At 40.6% G+C, this 20,566-nt stretch overlaps 1 protein-coding gene across 2 annotated transcripts in view; it reads left to right on the forward strand.

Moving 5' to 3' along the window:
* LOC104607951 (sulfatase and phosphatidylinositolglycan class N domain-containing protein) overlaps positions 1 to 20,566 on the forward strand; it is a 54,220-nt gene that overhangs the window by 4,487 nt on the left and 29,167 nt on the right. For both annotated transcript variants that reach the window (XM_010273746.3, XM_010273747.3), the window contains exons 4-7: positions 17,507 to 17,800; positions 18,651 to 18,868; positions 18,990 to 19,064; positions 19,237 to 19,303. In XM_010273746.3, the coding sequence (XP_010272048.1) occupies positions 17,507 to 17,800; positions 18,651 to 18,868; positions 18,990 to 19,064; positions 19,237 to 19,303 (654 nt within the window). The remainder of the gene's footprint in view (positions 1 to 17,506; positions 17,801 to 18,650; positions 18,869 to 18,989; positions 19,065 to 19,236; positions 19,304 to 20,566) is intronic.

Below are 20,566 nucleotides of genomic sequence, written 5' to 3' on the forward strand. Positions count from 1 at the left end.
TAACCGGGCTAGTGGCCGGACTAGAGGCCGAGAGTCAGGGGGAGGCCGTGGAAAAGGAAGGAGTAATGCTAGAGAAAATGTACACATTGTGGCTTAGAGGGGCACACAGTTAATTTCTGCTATGATTTGCGTGGTCCACCCAACACTTGGGCTAACCATGCTACATCTAAGTGTAGTAGCACAATTACTGAAAGCCAGCAAACTGCCCAACCCCCTCCACACCCGCTTGTGCTTCCGGGCAGGAAATGGTGAGTGTACCACGGGCAATATATGAGCAGTTCCTTCAAACATCTCAGCAGAACACAACTACACTTGCCCATTCAGGTATGACTTGTTTAGCTTCCAAAGCCACACCATGGATCATTGATTCCGGAGCCTCGGACCATATGTCTGGGACTCTTGATGTATTTTCTTCCCTTTCTCGCTCCTCCACATCTCAGACAGTTACACTTGCTAATGGTTCTACATCTCTTATTTGTGGTGTTGGTGATGTTGATCTCTCCTCCTTGTCTTTAACATCTGTTTTATATGTTCCTAAGTTCCCTTTTAACCTTATGTCTGTTAGCAGATTAACCAAGTCTCTTAATTGTTCTGTAATCTTCTATCATTCTTCTTGTGTGTTTCAGGATCTCAAGACGGGGAAGAAGATTGGTGGAGGGCATGAAGTAGGTGGTTTGTATTACCTTGATGGTGGTGGCCCCCCAGTGGCTTTTCAGTCGTCTCTTACTCCTCTCCAATGGCACTACAGACTTGGTCATCCCTCTCTCAGGGCTTTGAAGCTGCTAGTTCCTTCCTTGAGTCATCTTTCATCATTAGATTGTGAGTCATGTCAGTTGGGAAAACATCATTGAGTCTCATTTAGTCCAAGAATTGATAGTCGTGTCTCAAGTCCTTTTGCTTTAGTTCATTCTGATGTATGGGGTCCAGTTAAAGTGGTGTCATAAAATGGGTTTAAGTATTTTGTAATCTTTGTTGATGACTTTTCAATGATGACATGGATCTATCTTATGAAAGACCGTAGTGAATTGTTCTCTATTTTTCAGAAATTTCATGCTGAAATACGCACTCAATTTGGTGTTCATATGAAAATACTTCGCTCCGATAATGCCAAAGAATACATCTCCTCACCATTTCAGCAATACCTAGAACATCATGGAATAATTCATCAAACTTCTTGTGCCTACACCCCGCAACAAAACGGTGTAGTTGAACGGAAAAATAGACATCTTCTTGAAACTGCTCGGTCCTTGATGATCAATATGCATGTCCCAAAGCATATTTGGAGTGATGTTGTTCTTACATCCTGTTTTTTGATAAATCGGATGCCCATGTCAATCCTTGGAAGTCAATCCCCTTTCTCCGTGTTGTTTCCCATTTTGTCTCCATTTCCTCTCACCCCAAGAGTCTTTGGCTGTGTTTGTTTTGTTCAACACTTGGGGCCTGGAGTAGACAAGCTAGATGCTCGAGCTACGAAGTGTATGTTTCTTGGCTACTCGAGGACTCAGAAAGGGTATAAGTGTTATAACCCAAAATTTCATAAATCGTTTGTGTGCTCTGATGTCACCTTCTTTGAATCCATTCCTTTTTTCTCAGATGTCGGGGTCTCTTCTTCTCCTTCTGTAGTTCCTCTTCCTGTACTGGTTGTGGACCCTCTTCCCGTAGCTCCCATTCCTACTGCAGATGCACATCATATGCCTGTTCCTACAGAGAGGCCGCCAATTACTCAAGTGTATACCCGCAGAAGTGCTTCGGCCCCTCCTCCACTTCAGCACCTGTCGACAGATCCTGCTACTGCTCCTTCTCCCTCATATCTTGATCTCCCTATTGCTTTGCGAAAAGGTAAACGTACTTGTACTTCTCATCCCATTTCAGACTATGTTTCCACTGCTCACCTTTCTACTTCTCATTGCAAGTTTATATCATTACTCTCATCGGTTCCCATTCCTAAGACTGTACAGGAAGCCCAGGGTGACGGCAAGCCATGGAAGAAGAACTCTCTGCTCTACAACATAATCACACGTGGGAACTCACCACCCTTCCTCCTGGTAAGCACACTGTTGGGTGTAAATGGGTCTATACAGTGAAGCATCTTCCTGATGGCAGTGTGGAACGATTGAAGGCACGGTTAGTGGCCAAGGGCTATTCTCAGTTATATGGTGTGGACTATATGGAGACATTCTCTTTTTTTTTTTTTTGATCAATAACACTTTCATTAATTCATCAATAGAAAATTTACAAGTGGAAGACAAACACACTTATCTTCCAAGAGTCACCAAGAACTTCAAGAAAGGAAAGAAGAAGATACAAAGATACAAGGACACTAACATTACAACTTAGCCCAAAACAAGGAATCCCTTTCTGCCCCTTGTTTTGCTAAACCGTCAGATAAGGAATTAGCTGATCTCTTAATCCAACATGTCTTAATTTCCATCTCCCGCACCAGCCATTTGAATTTCCTCTTCTCATTGTTATACTTCCAAAGATCATTTTGTTCTTTGGTCAGCCACCCTATCACCACCTCTGAATCCCCTTCAATTATAAGTTTCTTGATGTTCAATTCCTTAGCTTTCCGGGCTCCTTCCATAACTGCACATATCTCAGCTCTAAGGGAGTCACCCATTCCAATTGGGCCTGAGAACATAGCAGAGATGACCCCATTTTCATCTCTAAAAACACCCCCGATCCCTGATTGTCCCGGGTTTCCCCTACTGCATCCATCAACGTTTAATTTCAAGAATCTACTAGGTGGGGGAGTCCAAGCCACATTCATTACTGACTTGGTCTGTGTGCAGTTTACAATTTCACCCCACTTCCTCAACATGTCATTTACAGTGTAATCTGTGAATAGTGCCAAATATTTCAGCCACTGTACCACCCTAATATGTATGATAGCCCTCAGATCTGCTGCTCCTCTTTGGGTTTCTGAGAATATCCTGGAGTTTCTTTCCTCCCACAATGTCCAACATACTGTAGCCCTTAGTCCTTTCCACATTATCCTTCCCCTTTTTATCTGCCACCTGAAAAAGGTAGGGGAGAAAAGGCCTTGCAAGTCTGATGGGGGATTCCAACTACATCCAAATAAGGAGGAAGCCCAATCCCAAATTAACCTCGCAAAGTGGCAAGACACCAGTAGGTGAAAACCAGTCTCCCCATCCGCTTTACATAGAACACACCACTGAGGTGACAAGCAAGTATTGGGTCTCTTCTTTTGGAGTAGATCACCAATGTTGATTCTTTCCAGATAGGCTTCCCAACAAAAACCACCAACCCTAGGAGGTATAGCTCTGCACCAAACCTCACCAACAGGAAAAGGGGACAGGGTAGGACTGGTGGACTGACTTAAGACTTTGAAGAACGAAGCGCAATAGAAAATGCCATTGGGGTTAGGTGTCCAAATTCTAGAATCCGCCCTAGTGGGGTCTAAGACAACGTTATCAAGAAGTGCAAGAAGGCTCGAAATACAGTTGAAGTCTGAATCCCTCAAATCCCTTCTTAGACCCAAGTTCCACTCAATCCCAGAAGTGGAAGAGGACAGGGTGGTGAAAGACGAGATCGGCTCATTTTTCAAATCAGAAAGAGCGTATGAAGATGGAAACTGATCCTTTAGAGGGGCGCTCCCCACCCAGGTTTGTTCCCAAAATTTTATGGAGTTACTGGAATTCAAGTCATACCTGATATTAGGAATGAAAACTGGAAGCAGGTCATGAATGGCTTTCCAAGGAGAGTTGCTTGTGATCCTAGCTCTGATTCCAGCATCCCATCCGTTGTGCTCCAGCCCATGAATACTTGCCACTATTCTAGCCCATAGCTTCTCCTTCTCCATAGGAAACCTCCACAGCCACTTCCCCATCAGAGTCATATTCCTTCTCCTAATACTCCCAAGCCCTAAACCACCACACGACTTACTCCTGCACACTATTTCCCAGCTAACTCTATGATCCCTCTTCTCTTCTCCCGGCTCCCACAGGAAATCTCTCATTAACTTCTCTAATCTGTTAGCAATCTTCACTGGGATTTTAAACACCGACATGAAGAAGATGGGTAAGTTAGCAAGCGTGGCCTTAATTAATGTAATTCTCCCGCCAAGAGAGAGGTAACTCTTTTTCCAGGATACCAATCTTTTTTCAAACCCTTCCATCACCGGGTTTCAGAAGCTCTCTCTCTTGGGATTATCACCTAATGGTAATCCTAAATAGTTCAGAGGCCACCCCGTGACTTCACACCCCAGCACTTCAGCACTCTCCTTGATCTCTCCCTCCTCCAAATTCACCCCCACTACACAGCTTTTACCAAGGTTAACCTTCAAATTGGACAATTGCTCAAACAGTTGTATCACCGACTTTAAATTCCTGATAAACCTCACATTACCACCTTCACAAAACAGAATTGTGTCATCAGCAAACTGTAAATGTGTGAGGGGGGTTTCCATCCTCCCAACCCTCCAGCCTCTAATGAGCCCCCTAGAATCTGCTATGTGAATCAATTTCCCCAAAACCTCCGCAATTAAAATGAACAAGAAAGGAGAAAGGGGGTCTCCTTGTCTTATACCCCTACTGGCTGGAAAGAAATCTACCACTGCCCCGTTCACTAGCACTGAATAATGACAATTCCGGACACAGCCCATGATCCACTTACACCATCTAGCCCCAAACCCGAATTTGGTTAAAACTTTCCTCAAGAACTCCCAGTCCACCAAGTCATAAGCCTTTTCCAAGTCCAACTTACAGACCACTCCCTTCTTCTTATCCCTCTTAAAGTTCTCCACACTCTCATTAGCAGTTAAAATCTGGTCTGTAATTTGTCTTCCACTCACAAAAGCTCCTTGATAGTGTTCAATGATATCCGGCATTACCTTCTTCAGCCTCAAAGACAACACTTTTGCAATGATCTTGTACAAGCTATTCACCAAGCTTATTGGCCTAAAATCCTTCGGGTGGGATGTATCTTTCTTTTTGGGAATTAAGGCTATAAATGTAGAGTTCACACCCGGATTGACAATTCCTCTCCTGAAAAACTCCTCAAACACCCGCAAGAGATCATCTTTCAAAATATCCCAACAATCCTGATAAAAAGCCATTGTAAACCCATCCGGCCCTGGAGCTTTTGTTCTATCCATAGAAAACACAGCCTCCTTGATCTCTTCTATATTAAAGCTTCTTTCCATCCTTCTCCTGTTTTCCACCCCTACATCTGGCCAATCCAAAACTTCTACCCACACCCTTCTACCCACACCCTTCTACTCACAGGCCTTCTTAGAATAGATTTGAAATGCTCCACACAGGCCCTGGCAATCTCCTCTTGTTGTACTAACTCAACTCCATCTACTACCAATTTGGAGATAAAGTTTTTCCTTCTCCTGCCATCTGCTAGAGAGTGGAAATACCTAGTGTTTCTATCTCCCTCTTGCAGCCATTTACACCGAGATTTTTGCCTCCAGCTAATTTCCTCCTTGTGCAGGCAATCCTCTAACTGTCTTCTCAATTCTCTCCTGAGGTCATTGTCTTCCTCTCCAAATTCTTCCCTTTCCTCTTTAAAGTCAAGGCTTTCAATCTTCTTCATCAAGTCTCCCTTTCTTTCTTCTGTCCTCCCGAACTCCATCAAGTTCCACTCCTTAATTCTTGCTTTCAAGAATTGTAGTTTCTTATGGAATTTTATCCCCTCCCACTCCACTGACGGGTTACACTCATGCCACCATTCCCTCACTTTGTTAGTAAACCCTGGATGCAGTAACCACATATTTTCAAATCTAAAGGGGGTAGGACCTCCACACCTTCTTTCCTCCTTGCATAACACTATGGGCCAGTGATCCGAGGTCACCCTTGGGAGAGCTCTAGCATCCAAGGTTCCCCAATGTTCTTCCCAATCCAAAGAGAACAAGAATCTATCCAACTTAGAGCAAATGGGTCTAGATTGGAGATTTGACCATGTAAATGCCTTATGCGCTAGGGGAATCTCTTTAAGCTCAAAGGCATCCTCAAAACTGTTAAACTTCCTCATGCTTTTTGTCACCCTCTGGTTAATCTTATTGGACTCTTCTGAGAACCTTATCACATTGAAGTCCCCACCCATGCAGCAAGGCCCATCCCACAAACCTCTAACATCAGCCAGTTCCTCCCATAGCTCCTTTCTCTCTCTGTAATCATTCAGTCCGTAAACATTTGTGAGCACCCACATATAATCATCCTCTTGCTGCTTAAACTTCATGGAAACCGAGTACTTTCCGATCAACTCCTCCATCCCTTCAACCACATCCCTCTTCCACATTGTTACAATCCCCCCGGAAGCACCCCACGATGGAGCCGCCACCCAGCTAATCCCCCTGGCTTTTCATACACTCCTTGCCCATTTGTCACTAAACTCCATTCTCTTAGACTCTTGCAACAGCACAATGTCTGGGTCATACCGTCTTATTACCTCTTTTATTGTTGCTCTCTTCTTCGCACTCCCAATTCCCCTCACATTCCAACTAAGAATCTTCATTCCGCTTCTTTTACAAACCCCTTGCCACCTACCCACTACTTTCCCCCTTTCCTTCTATCTCCTTTTACCTCGAGCTTCTGGTCTCCGTCTACATCTCTCTTTAGTCTCTCTACTTCACTCAACCTCCTCTTCTTTGTTATGATCTGCATCTTCCTCTTCTGTAAGCTTTCTTTCAACTCGTCCAAATCCTCCAGCCTACAGTCCAACTTCCCTACAAATTCTGCTATCGTGTCTTCTCTCACCGATTCCACCACCCCTACCCTTCCTACAGAATCCCCTTCATTTCTGTCCACCTGCCTTTCCTTCCTCTCTTCTAGTCCCACCTCAGTTATTTCCTCTCCAACCTTCCTCCCCTTACTGTTACCTCCCTCCTTCCTTGCTTTCTCCCCATAACCCTCTCCATCTCTACCCTCATTCCTGTCCCTCCTCTCCATTAACCCCTCCTCTCTTCCTTCCTCCCCTTCCCTCCTCCATATCAGCTGCCCTTTCACATCCTTAAACACTCTTTCAATGATTTCCCACACTTGTCCATTTCTACACCTTTCTTCCCGCACCTTCCCACAATCCTTCCTTCCCCTCTCCCCCTCCTCAGAGAGCCCGCCTACTAGCTCGGCTGCATATTCATGGGCTACAGGACATGGTACAGGAACGGAATCTAGAACCAAAGACACAGGAGACACATTAGTATCACAAACCGAAATTACATGGTTACCTAGGACTGAAGGACAAGCTAGAATAGGACTGTTCCCGGCCTCCTTCTCTTGTTTCGAAGGTTGGTAACCAATTGTCTTCCTGAGTTGGTTGGGAAGTACTTCTGTCCTTTGGTCAACCTGGTGATCTTTCCACTCTACCCCTGGGTCACCCCTAGATAGCATATTCCTGCTCTGCTTCCGGTTCTCCTGGTTTTCCCCTTCTGAAAAACCTTGCGCACTCTGTGGTCTTGGGAATGAGATAATCCGATTGCAGTCTTCACCCTGGAATAATCTTGCAATATTCCACCCTTCCATATCACCTCCAGCACAGCTGCCTTCATCGTTTACACTGCCCACGCTAGAGCCATCGACAGAAAGGTCCTCCGGTTCACCATCGTCTTCACCACACTGCACCCACCCTTCAAACTTCTCTTTCTTCTCTTCAGTTCTTCCCCTAGTGAAACTTAGCTCCGGCCTCTCTGAGAAGCCTCGCATGGGGCTAAGCTCCTTCAAGCTGCGTCGGGAGACCCATTGTAACGCCCTCTTCTTTCCTGGTTTCCGACGCTGTGCGCATTCCCCCTTTTAGCTCGCGGCTGGGGACGATGATAGACTGAAACCGATGTCTATCATAGTCGAAACCTCAGTCACGTGTTTCTTAAGTGGCTCACGCGCCTTATAAACAAACTAGGTCGGGCCCGCTGGCCTGTTTGGGCCTTTAAGAATACCATTAGCAGCCCAGATGGGCTTTTGCTTTGGCTCATTTGTAAGCACCCGCGAGCTCACGTGACTTTTCAGTTCGGGTGTTGATCTCATTAGCTGCTATGTATGATTGGCCTCTTGTACAACTTGACATAAAAAATGCCTTCCTACATGGTGATCTTGTTGAGGAGGTGTATATGGAGCAACCACCAGGGTTTGTTGCTCAGGTGGAGGCTGGTAAGGTGTGCAGGCTCAAAAAGGCAATCTATGGACTGAAACAATCTCCACGTGCATGGTTTGGCAGGTTTAGTGAAGTGGTGAAGGCCTTTGGGATGAAACAATGTCAGGTTGATCATTCTGTGTTCAGCTATAACTCAAAGGATGGGAAAATCTTGCTAGTCGTGTATGTGGATGATATTGTCATAACTGGAAGTGACAACAATGGAATTGACAGGCTGAAAAAATTCTTACAGGACCACTTCAATACGAAAGATCTGGGGAAGCTAAAGTATTTCCTAGGAATAGAGGTTGCGAGGTCAAAACAGGGGATCAACCTATGTCAGAGAAAATATGTTCTTGATCTACTTGAAGAAACAGGGTTGTTAGGTGCTAAACCAGCAGAGACTCCTATGGAACTCAATGCCAAGTTAAGTGTGGATGCAGGTGAAGAGTTTGATGATCCTGGAAGATACAGAAGGTTGGTGGGAAAGTTGAACTACCTGACCATTACCCGACTAGATATATCATTTGTTGTGAGTGTGGTGAGTCAGTTTATGCAACATCCCCGGGTTCCTCACTGGGAAGCTGTTCTGAGAATTGTTAGGTACCTAAAGGGTGCTCCAGGTCGTGGTTTGTTATACCAAAAGGGAGGAACTCTTGAGATAGTAGGGTACACAGATGCTGATTGGGCTGGCTCTATATCAGACAAGAGGTCAACCACAGGGTATTGTACTTTCCTGGGTGGCAATCTTGTAACTTGGAAGAGCAAGAAGCAAACAGTGGTGGCAAGAAGTAGTGTAGAAGCAGAGTACAGGGCTATGGCCCATACCACATGTGAACTAGTATGGCTGAAGAACTTACTACATGAGATGGGTTTCTCAATTAACAAACCCATGAAACTATATTGTGATAACCAAGCTACTGTTCACATCTCATCCAATCCCGTCTTCCATGAAAGAACTAAACATATTGAGGTGGATTGTTACTTTGTGAGAGAGAAAGTGATAAGTGGGGTAATAACTACATCTCATGTGAGCTCAGGAAATCAGTGGGCAGATCTCTTCACAAAAGGATTGTCTCGGGGAAGAATAGATTACATTTGTAACAAGCTGGGACTATATGATATATACTCTCCAGCTTGAGGGGGAGTGTTAGAATGCTCGAGTCAGGGGTATTTTGGTCATTCTGGTGTATCTTCTTGAAAGTGAAAGGTCTATTGTATCTGAGTTTAAGTTATGTGTCCCATCTTCTATGAGGGACAAAATTGTCTTTCTTGTAACTCTAAGTTTTATGAATAAAATTCAAGTGGGTCGGCTAGGAGAGTGATTTTTCATACTCTCATCTAGTCTGGCCGAACACTCTTCTTCTCTCCTTCTTCTTCTTCTTTCTCTTTTCTTTCTTCTTTCCTCTTCTCTACTTTGACCTAGAATCAACTAGGAAGATACACCATAGGTTCTAAAAAAAGGAATCTAGGGCTGCTCACTTTCCCATCTATATGTTTGTAAATATTGCAATGCTATATGAAGAAAATGATGATGCAAAAGCCCCTAGGCTCTAAAGAAAAGAATATAGGGCTGACCAAGCCCAAAGGTAGCAATGGGCTCCCAGTGCACATATATGGCCAAAAAAGGCTATTACCTTATGTTGGTTCCAGCTATCTGGGGTCTTAGGAGGCGTGAACTGGATATAGACCTAACCTTTTGGAGATTTGAAAGAACCAATCTGCATAATAGAACCTCAGTACAAATCTCTCTCCTTCAAGGAGAGGTGAGAGGAATTGCCAAAAGAGTGTTTATGGAATTGGAAGAAAATGAGAGGTTTAAGGAGGCTAAATCCACTGGTGAGGAGTCCAGCAAATAAGTTCAGGTGGTGGGGCGAGAAAATGAATCTTTTGGAGGAATTGAGGGGGTTCGAGGATGTAAAGGGGGGTGGGGGTGCTGTGTGATGCATGTTTTGATGTTTTTTGGGGGTTCTCTCTGGAGTTTTTTTATTAGTAGCCGAGGTATTATAGGGGTTTGTGTTCTGATTATAGCCGTTGGTGTTGGCTTGGACCAGGGCTTTAGTAGGGGTTTGAGTGCTTTGGGGTTGTTATTTGTTTCCTTTATGGACTTTATTTTCTTTGTTGGGTGGAATTGTTGTCTTGAGAGGACTTTAGATGTGGGTGTTTTTTTTGGCTTTGTTTGTAGGTTATTTCTTATCACCTGTTGTATCTCCTTCATTTTTCTTTTAATGATTATTTTTTTATTACATAAAACCAAATCTCTCTCTCTCTCTCTCTCTCTCCCTTTTAAGCCCTCTCGGCCTCTCTCTAGCAATATCATAAGTTCTTGAATCATCACCATCACCATCATCATCCAAGCCCTATCCCAACTATATGGGGTTGACTACATGAATCCTGTTTTGCCATTTCATTCTGCTTAATGCCATATCCATTGTTAAATTATGATCATTTTAAATCATTTCTTATTACTTCAACCCATGGCCATTTTGCTCTATTCCTAGCTTTTCTAGCCCCTTCAACTTGCAACTTGTAAGTTCTTTAATACCAATAAAAAATTATTATTTGTTTGAATGGTGAATCTCCACACTCAACATAAAAGGTGTTTACTAGTGCCAAGGATCTTGCCTCTCTGATCTGAAATCTGCTAAAATTTATGCACAGTAGTAGTCTCTTGTGCCTTGGTATTTGGGCCAGCCTAGTCAAGTTGGTATGACTGGGTTCTACTTCTATGGGTGCATTTTTTTTATTGTAAACTATACCAAATTTTATTGTACAATGTAGTGTACAATCAATCAATCATATTGGCCTAGATAATCTAGCCAAACTCTTTCTTTACATGATAGTGGTGCCCTTCCCAGAAACAAGTATGTTCTGCTTGCCCCTTGTTTTGCTATTGAATGTGCCAATCTTTTGGCAGATCTCTGTACCCAAGTGAAAGTGGCATCCAGCTCCAATGATAGGTGCAGAGTTTCCTTCATTGTCATTTCTATGATGCCAGGATGGTTGCTTGTTGTTTCTTAACCAGCCCACTATTGTGTCCTTGAGTCCCCTTCTATAATCAAATTTCTAAAATTCAGTAGCTTACCCAAGTCTTAACCCTTTCTTTGGTTGGTTGCACAGCCTTAACCCTTGTAACAGTGCAAGCAATTCTGCTCTATTGGAGTCTTGAAAACAGCAAGGGTATTGCTTAATTGCTGTCCCTGAACACTCACTCTATACTGAAGTTGTCCAATTTGAAGAATTTCAACTACATCGAGCTTGGTCTTATTCAAGATTTAACAATGCTTAACTAACCCAGCCCAAGTTGCATACCTGTTAGTTCTATGGTATAGTTCGGATCACCTGGTCTGGTTGAGGTGCTCTCCTATCAAAAAGAAAAAAAAAGAGGCTATGCTCAAAAATAACAAACCAAACTCCACACCTATCCAATCACTGTCAATCTGGGTTCTCTAGTATAATAAGCCTCTCAAGTGCTACTGTAGTGAGAAGGGTGATTGAAGCCCATGTAGGAGGGAATGAATCTCAGCCATCACCAAATTGCCAAACCCCAAGGACCTAAATGAGCTAGCAACTCCATTCCTCTCAATTCAACTAAGCCTTATCCCAACTATATTTGGGTGTAGGAGGAGTTTTCTAGAACCATCTAGTTGAATTAAGTCACTTCTTACTATTGTTTTGGGTGTGTCAACTCTCCATATGCCCAGACCATCTTAATTAACTTACTTTTGTTTTCTATTTCTGGAGCTATATCTTAAAAGGCCATTACCCAATGTTGGTCCCAGCTATATGGGTCTTGGGTCTTGGGATGTGTGTTAAGTGCTAATTCCTGGTATAGACACATTGCAACTAGAAATCCTCTCACCTCTCTTCAACATTTGACAGAGGCATTACTTCTTTACTGTCTTTAAAAACACCTCAAATTCTTGATGCCTTCAGTTTTCTTGTGGAGCACCTGTCAAAGTCAAGTTTTTAACAGCAATAAGAAATGCCTCTTGAAAATCAGCCACTGTCCAAATTGTGTTAGAGAATTCTATGATACTCTAGTCTCTCATCAAAAGACTGATTGAGATGCCTCTGGAAGCTTCCAACCCATCCTAATAGATGACTCTAAAGGTAACCACTCATGCTACATCCTCATGAGTTATGCTGTATGGAAAAATTTGGATTTCTTTCCTATAAAATCTCTCATTGCAGCATGCAATGAGCATATCCACATGATTTTGCCCCTAATATTGAAAGACCACTAGCTGCCAACTCCGAAAGAGATGTTGGATGTCCTCAGAAAGGAACAGTTGATGCCAAGGTGAGAAAGTTAAGTAGCCCTAGATTTTAAAGATTCTCTTATTTTGGATGCACAACTAGTTCGGCAATTCTCCATATTCAAGACATACGATGTGTGTGTGAGGACTGAGGATATAACCTTGTGTCTTGTTTCCTTTGAAGCTATTTACAGGTATTAAATATCCTATTTTTATGAGCTTCCACATTAGTTTTTTTTTGCCTTTTTTGGGAGGTAGGAGTGTTGGAATAACCTTTTACAACACCTTATAAGCAAAGAGGAAGAGACCCCACCTCCAGAAAAGAGGGATGTGAACAAACATAAGGGGAGAAAATTCCATTAGTCTTTAAAACCTAGACTCCAGGCCCAGATGCAACTTGCTCCTCCCAACTCTATCCTTGGCAAGGCCATTTGTCAATAAGTTGGTCAACAATGGGACTTGTGTGAGCAAGATCTTCACTCTAGGTGCCAACGATTGATAAGAGTAAAAAAATTTCTCACCAATTCTACTTGATCAAGTTCTACTTGTGATTATAATACCATGGTTCAAGGTGGGGCTGTTCATAATATATTGTAAACCGACCAAACCAACCAAACTGAACCAACTCGACCTAACATGGTCAGTTCTAAAACGCAGTTGGTCTGTTTTAGTTTAAAAAATGGTTGAACCCGACAATTCGGTTCAGCTGCGGTTTTTGACCTTGTATAATCCGACTTCAAATCGATCCGAACCGATGGAAAAGCTTTCATGTATATGTAAAATGTTAAAAAAAACATAATGATTTTGGTCTTTTCTTAGTTTGACAGCCACTACATTCCATGTCCAATCCATTTGCCTATATTGACACGTTAGTAAATCTGGCAAGGGACAACATGTTTTACAAAGTAAAAGAAAAATTTTAGAAAAATATTAATATACCTATTTTGACAGACTTTTGACATGACTGACTGACATGCAGATGTAGGTATAGCCCGCATAGCTATTGGCTGGTAATAATTGTAGGCATAGCCGTTAAAGGTTGGGCCAATCAACAATTGACCTTTTCAAATAAACATTAATTACGGTTTGCTTTAATTAAAACCGATTAAACCGATTTCAGGTAAAATGAAAAAGGAAATCGATTTTCTTTAGTTGTTGATAATTTTCGGTTGCTCTTAAAGATAGCCCGACTTTTTCGGTTCGATTGATAATATTAAGTAAAACCGAATTGAATCAACCTGTGAACAGCCCTAGTTCAAGGTATCAATACCCTTGATATGCAAATTTTGTGTATTGAGGGTTTCAGCTCAACAGAACAATATTTTTTTTTTAATATTTTGGTCTAACAATTTGACAAGAGACTTGTCACATAATATATTAGTGTTTTAACAAGTCAAAATCTTATTACTCTTTATAATACCCATATCAATGGCCCTAAGATACCTACAATACGCCCGATACAGGGCATATCATATTGATACTTTGAACTTTGTATAATACATTCATGATTAGCTGTAGAGATGCAATTAATTTCCTATATGTTGTTGCATCCTTTTGGTTCTCCTTCTCAATTGTCTCCAAGTGATCAATCTCATGCCATAATGATTTTAGGGTGGAGAAGTAGACTGATACTAGTTTCTCCCCCTGTTTAAGATTGTTCATCTCACGTTTCAACTCATAGGCTCTAACAACATTAAGGAGATTAGAGTAAGTTTCCTCACTATTATCCCAAATCTCCTTAGCTATTTTTGCCCTAATATGAGGCTGCATAGAATTGGACAACCAAGTCATAACAAGATAGTTTTCTTGAACCCACTTACCATGTGATGGATCTTCCTTTGCTGGTTTTTTAGTGTCTCCTGTCACACATCCTAGCTTTCCTCTTCCTCCAACAGCCATGATGACTGATTGGGCCCACTTCAAATAATTTGTTCCATCAAATTTTATTGTGGTAATCTGAAAATAATTGCTGTCTACAACATTTCCAGCCCCCACAAGCAATGATTTAAAAGGCACGCCTAGGCGCACAGGCGAGGCGCATTTTAGGGTACGCGCCTCACTTAGGCCTAGGCACAACCCTTTCAAAAGGCGCACGCCTGGTGCACCTAGGCATGCACCTTTTGAAAATTTGACGCTTTTTTGCTTTTTTTGAACATAGCGGCTGGGTTGGGGGCTACACCCCTGAACCCCCGTGCCACGCTCCTCGAGGCAACCCAAACAAGTCCACGTTAGGTCTTAAATTCTTAGTTTTCACACAAAAAATAATGATTTTATAGTTTTAATTGCTTTTTAAGAAGACATTTTATTAGGATGAATGAATGGACAACATTACTAAATTGGGGGTTCTCGGAGCTTCAGTGAGCGAGCGAAGTAATATATTTTACACTACATTAGCTACTTGAAGTAATGCAATTGAGTGAAAAAAGAGATTAGAGGTTTTACATGCTTGAAAATGTTTTATATGCTTGATTTTATTTTTAAATTCTCATTTGAATATGCTTTACATCTTATGTTTATGTATTTTAATTTTAGATAATAGGTTTTTTAAAACATTATTTTAAATTTTAAGTTAATATTTTTTATTTATATTATGTTTAATATTTTTTGAATTTTCTGACAATTTTTTTTTTATTTTTTAGCATTTTTTTTTGTATTTTTGCACCTTGCTTCAAAAAGGCGTGCGCCTTGCATTGCGCCTTAGGCGCAAATTGACCCCTGCGCCTTTTTTGCACCTTGTACTTTTAAAACACTGCCCACAAGTCCTTCCCCATGTGATTTTGATTCATTTCCAGTTGTCTCCATGCTGAACACACCTCAACTGATTCACAAGCTAAGAGAAAACTGCACAATTCCACTCCTTTTCACACAAATTAGTCCCTTCAAGAGCTGTTCAGCAATAGCTCACAAACCTTTTTTTGAAGGATAAGAAGAAAATTTCATTAAAATAATTAAAAAATACTGATTATAGATGACAGCAGGTGTTGAGACAACACCCAGAGCAACACTAACCAAATACAACAAAAAAAAAAAAGAAAGAAAAATGAGGAGAGAAACACATTCTCCAAAGATCTTCCAGCAGAATTGAAACTCCTGATCCAAACCTTCTTCCTGACTGCCACCATCCTAACTTTTGCCAAATGCTGGCACCCCAACATTTAATCTTCTACTCCAAAATCTTCTTCCTCACCGTCACCACCCTCATTTCTTGCCTCTCCTCCTACTATGCGTTTCTTTAGCCTCTCCTTCTTCTTACTCCTTTCAAAAGCTTCAAATGCACATTTAGCAAATTCCTCACCGTTCCAAAAGAGCAATCCTAAACTCTTGCCAACATTGATATATCTTGTAGCTCAACTCTCAATCTCCACTGGACCTCCTTTTTCTCCCCTGATGATTGGAAAAGCCTTGTCAGATTTCTTATCTTCCAAACCTCCGCCCTCCTTCTCAATGCCCTTTTCTCAGGAACCCCAACTGTAAGAAGCACCCCCCATCCAACACTTCTGAGCCCTTCCTCTTGACTGTCTCCTTGGTCAAATCTGACTCCTTGGTTCCAGCAACAGCCCACAAACCTTTTCCAGGAAACTAAAGAAATGGAATAACAGATGAAATGCTGGTTGAAAAACAGTAGCTGATCACTCTCCAGAGGAAATCCTAGAATCAGCCCTGGAGAAAGTCAAACTGATAATCTCTCCCTCTAGAGGATTCTAAAATACTTTAATAGGTGTTGATCTCAATAATAATGGGAAATCTACCCAAGAAAGCCTGAGCGCCACTTTTAAACCCTAAACCTCACACTGACCTGTTTTCTCCGACTCCTGGTCACTGGGCAATCTCCAATATCTCACACCTGGGCACCTCCTGTAGTCTCCAATGACATCCAAGAATCAGGTGATGAAAGCTGTAGACTCCAGCCCTAGAGAATTCTCATGTAGCTGGGTGGATCAAGTTCACATGAGGACCCTACTTGATCCTAAACCTGCTCTGATACCAATTTGGCCATAACCAGTGGTAACCACTAATCAGACCTGTTTTAGTAAGAAAAACAGCAAAAAAAAAAAAAAAGAGAGAGAAAGCAGAGAAGGAGAAGAGAGAGGATAGAGAGAGTGAGAAAAAAAAAAGGTGTAGAATCTTGTGGTCCTGCCACCCCAATGACTGCTCTTTATATTAATCAAATAAAAAGAGATATGAAAACAGGAATACCCCTTTCGCCTATATGGAAGAAAGAAACAATAAAGAAGCAATAATAACTAACAGCAAAACAATAACAAATAACTGGGACCACAAATTAATTAGCTGTATCTCTACAATTATAATACCATGGTTCAAAGTATCAATACTCTCAATGTGTAAATTTTGTGTATTGAGAGTTTCAGCTCAACAAAACTATTATTTTTTTTAATATTTTGGTCTAACAATTTGACAAAAGACCTGTCACATAATATATTAGTTATTTAAAAAGTCAAAATCTTATTCTCTTGCAAAACAAGGAATATGATAGTGAGGATTCAATGGGTAAGAAGATCGGCTAATGAGATGGCTGATTCTCTTGTAAAACAAGGGGCTAACAGGGATTCTCTGTTCTGGGCAGCTTTGTGATTGTGTATAATCTCTCCACTATTGGTTACTTGTATCTCATGTAGTGCTGATTTATTCTTAAAGAGTGAGGCTGCACCTCGAGCCTCTCTCTGGGCTTATTTGTAACAGATTTTTCTTTTGAGTATTGAATTACATTTCAATTATAAAAAGTCAAAATCTTATAACTCTTCATAATACCCATATCAGTGGCCCTGACATACCTACAATATGCCTGATACGAGGCATATTATATTGATATTTTGAACTCTGTATAGTACATGCATGATTTATGGATTGAATAGCTTTAGTGAAGGAAAAAATATTGGGTAAAATTTCGTCAGTGTTGGGAAAGGAATGAATGGTTTTCTTTGGCGATTCTGGTGTCTAATGTTTAGTGGTTGTTTTGTTTGCCATCCCTTTTATGTTGAATTTTATACTTTCTATCACACTGATTTTCCAGTAGCAAAACTTTTCACTTAAAGATAAAGAAAAAAATGCAGGTTCAGGAATCAGGAGACTGTCATCTTTGTAAATGCCATGGATATTATTTTTGATGCATTACATATTGATTTTCCCCCATACAGATGCATCTTTTTTGGATCAATGGTCCTTTGATCAGCTCCAGGAACTTCTAAATAGGTCTGAGGGTGATCCAAGAGTGAAGCAGTTACTTATGCAGGATAATGTGGTTATATTTCTGCACCTACTTGGTTGTGATTCGAATGGTCATGCACATCGGCCCTATTCATCCATCTATCTAAATAATGTAAGGGTTGTTGATCGTATTGCAGAAGGTGTATATAATCTTTTAGAAGGTTATTTCAAGGACAACCAAACAGCTTATATTTTTACAGCTGATCATGGAATGAGTGACAAAGGTTTGAAAAACTTTGGCATCTTTTCTAAGTTCAACTTTGGACTGTTTTTGAATTTAACCTTTTATGCAAGCCTCATTCTTTGATCTGCATAGCTCTTAATCGTGCTATACTTCTATCTTAGTTGTCAATGGTTTCTGTGATCTATGTCCATAGTTGAGGGGACATTATGTAACTGATGTTATAGTGCATCTAACAGTGCAGAAGTAACAGGAAATTGCATGAAAGAAAGCATAGTTTTCAAGGCATCTAGGCAATTCTGGGCGACACTGGGGTGCCTAGTCACCTAGTCGCCTAGACGATAAAAATTTTATAATATAAAAAACTGACTTTTGGCTTGTTTCCTAGTTTTATATACCATTCAGCATGTATGCTAATTGAAAAAATAGCATTTCTCTTTATTAAGAACATTAAGTTTCCTCCAAAAATGTGGCAAATCATCACATCTAAAGGATAGATTTAATTTCATTATTTTCAAAAATAATACTACTATAATAAGTATTTAATAGAGCAAATTCATATTAATTAACAGCTAAAGAAGGTTATTAACTTTAGCTGAAGCGTTGGAAGTTTAAAAATGTGCATCATAATTCTGACTACAACAATCAGGAAATGCTGAAGCATTGGAAGTCTTCATATCAATATCCATAAGCTATTTATCAAGAAAATACATTACTTGCTCTTTTTGTTTTATTTGGTTTTTTAACATACAATTTCATTAGCTACTTCTGCATGCTTCTTATTGTCCGATGCCATTTTGCTTTTGTTACAATTATAACCTTCTAGGTTATCAGTCACTGTGCATTGAAAAATTCTGACATGGTCATAATTTGTTTTATACTTATACTGATAGGAAGTCATGGAGATGGGCATCCTACAAACACTGATACCCCTCTTGTAGCTTGGGGAGCAGGTGTTAAGCATCCCAAACAGTTATCCCACAGTAGCCATCTTGATACTGGTTTTCGTTTTGTTGATGAGCATATGCATAACATGCCTACACCTATTGAATGGGGCCTCAGCAGCATAGAACGGGTGGATGTTAATCAAGCTGATATAGCACCACTAATGGTTTTACCATCTATAATCTCTTTATTTTGGTTCTTTATTTCTAGCTTATTTGTATAGAAAATTAATTTGCTCTATTTACCTTGAACTTCATTGTTCTGATAGGCCCTTGAAATTTTGGCAGTCAACTCTTCTTGGTTTGCCATGTCCTGTGAACTCAGTTGGAAATTTACCATTGGGTTACATTAATTTGAGCGAGGTTAGTTTTATATACTTTCACTGTATATACTGTTTGCATTACTTAAAGAGTCCTGTAGTTATGCCATGTATATTTATTGTTAGATTTTTCACTCATATGCCATGCTTTGGTTTGGTTAAATATCAATCTAAGCAGTAAAGTTGCAATGAAACTTTGTCTGTTCTTTATCCAGGCAGATGGAGTTGAAGCAGTGCTGGCTAACACAAAACAAGTTCTAAATCAGTTCCTTCGCAAGTCCCGTATCCTTTGCACATATTAATAAAATAAACATTTTGAGAAGAGGGATCAATCTCCCTCCAACTCTTTCGACTGGCTGAGATATTGTTTTCTTAAAGCTTTTGAGCATTTTCTTCCTTTTAATTTGCAAAGAAGTTTTAATTTATGTGCATTGAGGAAGTTATTGCTTTGGTTTTTAATGGGGAAAGCAGAAATAGTTCTGAATAACTTAGCTTGCTTTTGTTCTCTGCAAAAGAAGTTAAAGCATATTTAACATAGAAATCATCTTTGCATCCATTCCAAGTTGTACATATCATATTTCCTTGTTTGGCCTAAATTTCTTGGTCATTCTTTGCTTTGGTCCTGATGCCCCATGCCCACTATTTATCTTTTTTGATTTATAATTGATCAAGAGGATTTATTATCTCAGGGAAAGAGTCAGAAGTAGATATTGATCAAAAAAAAAAAAAAGAGTCAGAAGTAGAAATTTCAGGTGTTCTCATAGGAAAAGAAGCCTAACCCATGAGCTTCCATATGGAGGCAAACAAAATGGTAGTGCATCTCATACAACAAGAAATCTAACTTGGGAGGAATCCCCCCGTCATAACTAATACTGACAGTTAAATTTTTCAGCCCAGAAAAACCATAAAAAAACTGGGACTGAAAATTCATTAGGCAACTGATTACACTGTTAAGTCTGGTCTGTGTCTTGTAACTGTTTTCCTTTTTATAATTAATTTCAATTTTATTAGAATAATCAATATATCTACAGAAGTACAAGGCAACCCCAGGAGAGGTGTGAGTTTCACCTGTCATAATAGAAACAACACATATTAGGAGTTACAATTAAGCCCAATATAACTTATTCCTATTGACCCCTTCCTTAGCTAGAGCATCAGCCAACCCATTAGCCAACTTCTCCCACTGAACACTCATTGTCATATTACTGCTTAACCATTTAATCTTCTTAATTTTGTCCCTATATGCCCAAATAAGAGTCCCCGGCTTCTGTATCCATCCCATTAGCCCTAGTTGAATCCCCTATACCCACTAGACCTGAGAACAATGTAATAATTGTTTCTAAAGATCCCTCCTATTCCTGAGAGGCCAGGATTGCCAAGGCTGCTCCCATCAAAATTTAACTTGGTGAAATCTTCAGTTGGAGGTGACTGAGGAACACATTGCAGCTTCTTTCTTGAAGAGCTCCTTGCCACCTCACTCCAGTTTCTCCAAATATCATCTATGGATAGATGTGAGAAGGTATCCATCATTCTAACTGAGTATAT

Source organism: Nelumbo nucifera, chromosome 4 (genome assembly GCF_055504915.1).
Source record: "Nelumbo nucifera cultivar China Antique chromosome 4, China Antique-T2T, whole genome shotgun sequence".
Lineage (NCBI taxonomy): Eukaryota > Viridiplantae > Streptophyta > Magnoliopsida > Proteales > Nelumbonaceae > Nelumbo > Nelumbo nucifera.